Source organism: Clarias gariepinus, chromosome 17 (genome assembly GCF_024256425.1).
Source record: "Clarias gariepinus isolate MV-2021 ecotype Netherlands chromosome 17, CGAR_prim_01v2, whole genome shotgun sequence".
NCBI classification, from domain to species: domain Eukaryota; kingdom Metazoa; phylum Chordata; class Actinopteri; order Siluriformes; family Clariidae; genus Clarias; species Clarias gariepinus.
Window position 1 is genome coordinate 4163004 of NC_071116.1, and position 8527 is coordinate 4171530.

General features: G+C 39.4%; 1 protein-coding gene across 2 annotated transcripts; it reads right to left on the minus strand.

The window, feature by feature from the left end:
* Window positions 1–2745: 2745 nt before the first annotated feature.
* Window positions 2746–5111, minus strand: LOC128505384 (collagenase 3-like). 2 transcript variants are annotated; one of them, XM_053475747.1, is made up of 10 exons: window positions 5007–5111; window positions 4716–4912; window positions 4468–4616; window positions 4096–4224; window positions 3819–3980; window positions 3613–3733; window positions 3385–3518; window positions 3165–3315; window positions 2947–3050; window positions 2746–2840 (listed from the first exon to the last, which is right to left on the minus strand). In XM_053475747.1, exons 1-10 carry the CDS (start codon window positions 5109–5111, stop codon window positions 2746–2748), a joined length of 1347 nt encoding a protein of 448 aa, XP_053331722.1. The 2 variants fall into 2 exon arrangements, with proteins under 2 accessions (XP_053331722.1, XP_053331723.1); XM_053475748.1 differs by having other exon boundaries at window positions 4998–5111.
* Between the last annotated feature and the right edge of the window lie 3416 nt (window positions 5112–8527).

The following is an 8527-nucleotide window of genomic DNA, read 5'->3' on the forward strand; positions in this document are numbered from 1 at the left end:
GAATCAAGGATGTGCATCACGATTATGTGTAGGTACTGTATGTGTCACTTTACTTTACATACTATATATTGTGATGTGGGAATGAGGGTTTATGTTGCCTGTAGCTTGTAGTTTTTGTCTATACTGACCCAACCCAGCCACTACGTGTGTGAAAATATAGAAATTGTACTTATTGTATGTGTTGTCAGTAACACTATTGATTATTTACAGACAGTTCTGGATTTTGATGCTGCTGAACTGCCACATGAGTTCATCTACGTGGATGAGGCAGGCTTTAATCTGGCTAAAAGCAGGCGTCGAGGCCATAACATATTTAAACAAAGGGCTGTTGTAAATGTCCCTGGCCAGCGTGGGGGAAATATCACCTTGTGTGCTCTAATTAGTGTCCAAGGCGTCCTGCATCACCATGCCACACTAGGGCCCTACAATACTGAACAGATAATTGCAGTTCTAGATGCACTACATGCAGTTGTGCAGTCCAGGTTTGTTATCATCTGGGAGAATGTCAGTTTCCACCAGGCAGCTTTGGTCCAAGATTGGTTCAACAACCATAAACAGTTCGCACTTTTATATCTGCCCCCTTACAGCCCCTTTCTGACTGAGGAATTCTTTTCAGCGTGGAATGTATATGATCGGCAACCATACGTCCACATGACTCTTTCGCAAGCAATAGATGAGGCAGGCGGAGACATTGAGGTGGGATCGATTCAAGGGTGGATTTTCCCCGATGCTTAGCCTGCGAGAACATCGCCTGTGATGTCAATGAGGTCTTGTGGCCAGACCTAAATAGAAGACGGGATCCATAACAATAAGTGTGAAAGCAATTGCCAAAAACTGTAACCTACACAGGATTGACTGGGTTTAACCTAACTAAATAAGAAGAAGAGAGATGAACATCATTGGCCATACACTGTAAACCCTAATGTTGTCTTTACTTATACAATCAAGTAAGGTTGACTAAACATTACTTAAAATTTTGCATTTTGGACCCATCACTTAAAAATATAAGTTCATTTAACTTATTTACCATCAAAATGCATAAACGTAAGATTTCAAGTGTTGTGAGCTCAAAATCATGATTAATCCTTTGGGGGAAAAAACATTTTCAAAAGGTCAAATTTTTACAAATGTGAATGTGGCGTGGGCGGGGCGGCGGCTGACGACCAGCATGCTTTGCGGGGATGTCGGTGTGTTCACCATGTTGGGGAAGGGTGTTTGGGTTAGTGGCTTCGGCCCTGTTTGTGTGTGTGGGTAAGGGGTGACGTGTGAAATGTGCTCTGGTTCATGCTGAGGCTGACCTGGATGGTGGTTCTTGTGTGAATGTGCTGCTCATGCCGTACATGCTGTGTGCCTAATAAAGTACTCTCCAACATTCTTTCTGGCATTTTGTCAATAAAAAAAATCTAAGCTTAAAAATGCTGTTCATTGTTTTATTTTAGTTCGGTGTGCACAAAGCTTGCAGTCAAATATAAGAACATTGTTTAACAGGTTTAAATTACATTTTTATGTTGAGTTAACTTAAATATATAAGTACACTTAAAAAAAACTTATACCAAGTGAACGCAATTTTTTAAGTACATTTAATAAGTGCTAAGTTTGTTGAACTGAATGATTTAAGTACAGTCTACAAAACCGCCAGGTTAAATAAACTTAAATATGCAAGTTTTGGAAGATTCCATTACTCAATTAAATTGAGGCAACGAGTTTACTCAATCAATTTAGTCCAATTAACTTATTAGGGTTTTCAGTGTAGAGCTATTTTGAATGTCCAGGGCCACATCAACAAAAAAATCTCATTAGAAACGTATAAAAGTTACAAGTGTTTGAGATCAGAATCAAACAAAATCAGAACGTATGAACCATGTGTGTTCCATATGGTGTCAAAGTTGGCAAAAGAAACTTAGGTCTTCTGCTATGTGTGTGTGTGTGTGTCTGTGTGTGTGTGTGTGTGTGTGTGTGGATCTGTGATTTGTGTGTAGTGTTTTGACAAAATGAGCCTTTTTAAAAAATTGTGCTTAAGCGATTGTAAAAAACTGTAAAGGCAATTGTAGTTCCGCTTTTTATTTTATTTCTCTTTTTTTCTAACAGTTCCAGCTGAAGACAGTGTAAATTATGTTGACCATATGATCTATTTAGGAAGGATTTCAGAGCATCTCTTCAGGCTGCTGTTTGCCATGCGCATGCTGAAAACAATAGAGTCATTTAACTTAGCTTTCCAAAAAATGTGGTTAATCATATGTTATTCATGATTAAGCAAGGAGGCATGTGTTTTTCACATAGGGTTAGGCAGGTTTGGACAGATGTTTTCCCTTAATAAATTAAACCATTATTTAAAAAAACTGCATTTTTTTTTGTATTTACTAACGTGATCTCTATGTAATATTAATAATGAACAAATTTTCAATTCAAATTAATTTTATTTGTAAAGCATTTTTAACAATTGACATTGTCACAAAGCAGCTTCACACCATCAAAATAATTATTTAAGTTTGTATATGCTACCACCCCATAAAAAATTTACAAAAAAAAAAAATTGACAAAGCAAAAGTACTTTTTACTTTGCACCAGAAGTTTATATTGAAATTTGCATTAAGGAAAAATGACATTAGAATTGCAAGTGTTCAGAAATTAATAAAAATTTATTACTTTACACTTTGATTTATTAAATAGATTCCAGTATAAATAATGTTGCCATGTTGTAGATTCTTCATTGCTGCTGACAGATACCTATAAAAGAGTGTAACGCTAGCAGGGCAAGAAGTAGCTGTTTTCCAGCACACGCATCAACGTTGAATCACTAAACTCAAATATGTTTGTCCCACTGAAGAGGTAGGTGAAACCTGAAAAGCACGGTGCAAACTAAATCTTTATACATAGTTATATAGTTTTTATTTATGAATTAGCCCAGATGATGAACAAATGTTTACTGATTCATTAAATACTTACCAGTGTACTGGGAAGCTGCAGTAACCTTTCCTGTTATTCCTGGGAATCTCATGTTCACCAGTTTAGGGTAGCCTCTGTCCATTGCCCTGTTATTTGTGTCATAGCTTTAAAAATATTTGAAATAATTAAAAATTAAATTTAATTTTGATTAAAAAAATAACCTGGTTATGTCTTCTTATATTTTTCTTTCTTTTAAACAGTAATACACTGTGATGTACCTGTAGTATGTTTTCCCAACAAAGAACAATATCTTTCCAGTATCATCATAAACTGCAGCATTAATTTTCTTCACTTTAGTTGGCAAGCTGAAGCTCGAAAGATTTATGCGATTCACAACATCATAACCATTGATAGCCCAGACCTTCTGACCTAAAGATGATGAGCATGAGTTAACACAAATTCTCTTATAATGGCTTCAAAAGATTAGTATTGTTTTACCTTTAAAGATGTACATCAGATCAGCTGATGGATCCTCAAATGCAGCATCGATGTTATCTGGAAGTTCAGGCCAAAAGGTCTTAATCAGAAATTGTTCAGTTTGATGGATCTGAGGGTGCTGGCGCCAAAAAAATCTAAACAGCGGAAATATTCATGTTGAAGCATAAAAGATTCTTAAACAATAAATTAGAATATTGAGTTTTAGAATATGTTAATAACCATGCATACTTATTTTTAAAGAAGAATGTTTCTCTACGCAGGGTTGTAACAGCGTCCAGGACCAGACTGGGGTCACAGGCATTTGGAGTGGATGGATGTATCCGGACATCGAGTGTTTCGGGATTTTTGCCTGTTGAATTATATTAATGAGATGTTCTACAAATCAGATAACAGATAACAAGTCAGGTAGTAAGAAAAAATTTTCAGAAGCTTACCATAGGAAGCCTGAATTTTACTGACGTCGTCTTGAGGAAGAACAAAGCTGTCGAGATTCCTGTAGGTGTACCTTGAATTCATAAGAGCTCCAGGATCACTGGAATGGTTAAGACCCAGTGCATGTCCGAATTCATGAGCAGCCACCAAGAACAAGTTGTATCCTGTGATATACCAATGAAGATGGATGTGTAATTTTTTTTTTTTCAAGTTTTATTATATTTGGATTTTTTTTACATTATGTATGTTTTAGATTTGATGATGTGTAAGCATATTTACCATTAGGAGATTTAAAGGTGAAGGTCTCATCGTCATCAAAATGAGTATCTCCACCAAGACCAGGAGCAGGGCCGAAGGCATGAGCCAAGACGCCATCAGGTCCATCAAATGGCGAGCCATCACCATGATCTGCAAAAATAGAAAACATGTTCTATTAAGCTCAATATAAATTTCAAAAATTTTCATGGTAAATCCTTAAGCAGCTACGCCTGTCATCACTAACTGGTCCTCTGCCCTGTGAAATATCACAAACCCTGGCCTTCACAGTCTCTAACTGTCAATAAAAACCTTAATAAAATTCCACAAGACAAACATCAAGACATTGTTCAAGGGAAATGGTACCAGTTACCCCGGATAAAATAGTAGCCTCACCTCCGACAGTGAAAGAGATCATGATATCAGCAACCCCGTTGTAGATTCGGGTGAACCTCAATGGAGTGACTCGAGCCCAGACTTGCAGCGCTCTCTCGATAGCGCTGTCTACTTCATCTACAGGCATATCAGAAGTGTAATTCTCAATCCTGTAGGATAAAAGAAAAATTTGGTAGTATAACCAAACCAAATTGTTTATTTAACACAAAATGGTAAAATGGCTTTTAAACATTGGATTGCATTGGCACCTGTATGTCAATTTGTTTGTAGACCATTTATAATTTTTGGCTTTGTCTGGAACTCCACAGTGAGGCTTTTTCATTATCTGCAGCATTTCAGCATCCAGGGTTCCTGTCATGTTTAACTTGAAAAATTGATGCATCTCACTGACTTTTTGTCCAATAGATGGTTTGTCCTTCTCTTCCATGCCGAATAAATCTTTCATCTGGATAAATCGAAACAAACTAGAGTTAAAAAGCTGGATAAATAATAATGCATGTTCTGTTTTCTGTAGCTGCAAAATGGAATGCAATTTTTACCTTCGCTATTTCTTCATCACTGTTCACAGTAGGTGGAGGTACAGGACCTGAGAGAACCCTGAACACCAGAGCAGTGAAGACACACAAAGGGGAGAAAGTCTGCATCTTGTTTGTGTCTGATCATTTTGGTTTTACCACCTGCTTTTATACATGAAAAGGGATGGCATATTGAGCAACATCCTGAGTCATGCGGCCATTTGATTTAGTTAGAAATGTTCTTCATTTGGAAATGGCTATTATTAATCAAATTGTTCCCAGTAACCTCTCTAACAGCACTTCAGACGTTGCAGCATACAGAGGTACAACTTGAAACCATCTCAGAAACACTTAAGCTTTCATCCTATTATGGCTCAACATTTAAAAAAAATAAATAAATAACTAAACAAATGGCTGGCGCGGCAAATGTACAGTAAGTGTAAAAGGAGTACACAAAACTATTGACTCTTTGTGCTGTTTTGAGCAGGGTTGAATACTTTTCAATCATAATCTACATCATGATCTTCCTAGTTGTTCTAGATATATATCTTTGTGTATATTGTTTGTCTGTGAGATGTTAATGTTGTTGATTTTAACAGACAATTCCCAAACTATGTTGAGCCACACACTCGAAACAAGTCACGTCATACAATGTTGCTGATTCCACTGAATCTTTTGGAATAAACCTGAATCTCCAGGGAATCACTTGTAAAGTTGAATTCCCATTAATCCTCTATAAAAACCAACTCAGCCATGCTACAAGGTTACTGCTTTCCAGGAAAGAAAACCTCTATCAGATATTGTATGCATAAAATAGATGACTCACTGATGCTGGCTAAATTGTTGATTTCTTGTAATGGCATATATCATTGGTTTTTAACAGGCTTATCTATGCCCATGTAGGCAGTGTGATAAAATCTATCGATAATGGAAATCAGTAACTAAAATCTGATCAGTCAGCTTTTTACCAGTAAACAATCTGGCAGTAGAATTTAAGATGCTAGTTCATTGGAAAAGTCTGACTGGATCAGAAAACATTCTTGGCAGAATGTTCTGAGGATATACATACAAGCTAGCATCTTCATCATCTTTCTGTGCAGCACCATTACCTCAACATGCATCAAACATCTTTCAAGAATATCTACCATCCCTTTCACCCCACCATAATTAAGTGCTTTAAGAGGCTTATCAGGAGGAACATCAAGACCCTCTGCATGTCACATATCGTCATAATCACTAAAAAAGATGACCCTCTGACTGGCATTGATATACCTGGACATCCACATTTAATTGCTGTTCCTTGACTTCAGGCAAGCCTTAAACACCATAATTTCTGAGTATCTGATTGCCTTGCCTTCTCGGCCTGAACACCTCCCTCTGCAACTGGACCCTAGTCTTCTTGAGTGAGAGCCCTTAGTCAGTCTTAACTAATGCAGGATCTCTGAAACCTGGAGCACCCCTGGGCTGTACTGTATGCTCAGTCCACTGCTAATTACTCTGCAGATTAGCCATTGGTGGGTGACATCAGCAAAAACAATGAGTCAGCAGCAGCTAATGGACTGGTGCACAGCCAACAACCTTGTTTTGAAGGTAGACAAAATTAAGTAGATGGTTGTTCCCATGAGGAGAACACAAAGCAAACACTATCAGCTACACATTGATGGTTTTGTCATGGAGATCATTAGGAGGTCCAAATTCATCTAATGGAGAACCTCAGCTGGGTTTTCAACCTCAACACCAGCCTTATATCATAAAAAGCCCATCAGTGTTTCTACTTTTTGCAAAGACTAAGTAAAGCTCATTTCCCACCCTCCATCTTCAATAAATTCTTTACAAAAGAACATCCTGGATGGCTGTGTTGCTGCATGGATTTTATTTCATCGTTGACTGTACCTGCAGTATATGGTTGAAATGTCAGTAAAAGTCACTTGACTTCACCTGACTTGATTTTCTCATTCACCACCCACTCATTATGCAACTCTGCATTCTGTAAATAGTGATTAATTACAATTCATACCTATCATTCACGTTGTTGCTTCAATGGCTCTCAAAAGAATACCTTAGAATTACTCCAAGATGCTCACGTGTTCACCAAACTTGATCTCAAAAATGCTTACCATCTAGTCAGGATCAGGGAGGGTGAAGAATGGAAAATAGCCTTTAACACCCCCACGGGCCACTATGAATACCTGGTGGTCCCTTTTGACCTTCCTGGGGTTTGTTAACTTCACCCGATGCTTTATCAGAAACTACAGCCTGGTAGCCACACTCCTCACCATTCTCACCTCCATTAAGATTCCCTTTCAGTGGAACTTTCAAGCCCAGGAAGCATTTGACCATCTCAAGTGTTTATTCACCATGGTGCCTATTCTTGTCTTTCCCGACCTTGCACTTCAGTTTATCGTTGAGGTTGATGCCTCCGAAACAGGAGTCGGAGCAGTTCTCTCTCAAAGATCTCCTTGAGATAACAAAGTTTACCCACGCTCGTTTTTCTCTTGCCAACTTACACTCACCGAGCGCAATTACGACACTGGGGATCGTGAGATTTTAACTCACCCTAGAAAAGTGGAGACACTGGCTGGAGGGAGCTGAAACCCCCTTTCTCATCTGGACCGACCATAGAAACCTCGAGTATCTCAAGGCAGCTAAAAGATTGAATTCACATCAGGCACGCTGGTCTGTTTCTCCCCAGATTTAACTTCATGCTGTCTTACTGCCCACTCTTCAAAAACACTAAGTCTGATGCCCTCTCATCAATTTGCCACCCCTCAGGACACACCCACCATCTTATCACTCTAATGTCTGGTAGCAGGCACTCCGCAAAAAATCAAGTCTTGCAATCACTGGAGCATGAGCCAGGTTCTACCAATGGTCCCCCCGGGAGACTCTTCGTCCCAGCCACAGTCCGCCCCCTAGTACTAGAGTGGAGCCACAACCTAAAGCTAGCATGTCATCCAGGAGCCACCCGCACTCTCACCCTGCTACAGCAATGTTTCTGGTGGCTATCTATCACAGATGATGTTAAGAACTTTGTGGCCACATGTGACACGTGCACCAGGAACAAGACACCCAACCGCCCGCCTGAGGGTCTACTCAAACCTCTCCCCATTCCCCACCACCAAAACCATCACTTCGTTACCCCCTCCAACAATAACACATGCATACTTACCATAGTTGACTGTTTTTCTAAAGGCGCTTACTTTGATCTCCTCCCCAAACTCCCGTCCGCCAAAGAAACGGCCGAGCTCATGATCAACCGTGTATTTCGTCTCCATGGCCTCCGGGTAGACATAGGGGTCTCAGACAGGGGTCCCCAGTTCTCGGCTTAATTCTGGAGGGCTATTTGTAGCCTCTCCGGCACAACACCTAGACTGTCGTTTGGTTTTCACTCCCAGAGCAACGGCCAAGATAAAACATGCTAATCAGGAGCTTGAGAAGACCCTGAGATGCATGACCTCTCGGGATGCAGCTTTGTGGACCCATTTTTTCCCCTGCATAGAGTATGGACACAACTCACTCCCCACCTCTGCCACTGCTATGTCTTC

Excerpts from the sequence above, each read along its gene's own strand:
- LOC128505384 (XM_053475748.1), bottom strand. The coding sequence starts at position 5,111 with ATGCAGACTTTCTCCCCTTTGTGTGTCTTCACTGCTCTGGTGTTCAGG. Across the intron at positions 4,617-4,715 it reads ACAAACAAATTGACATACAG|GATTGAGAATTACACTTCTG; the intron begins GTGCCAATGCAA and ends TTTATCCTACAG. Across the intron at positions 3,981-4,095 it reads CACCTTTAAATCTCCTAATG|GATACAACTTGTTCTTGGTG; the intron begins GTAAATATGCTT and ends GGTATATCACAG.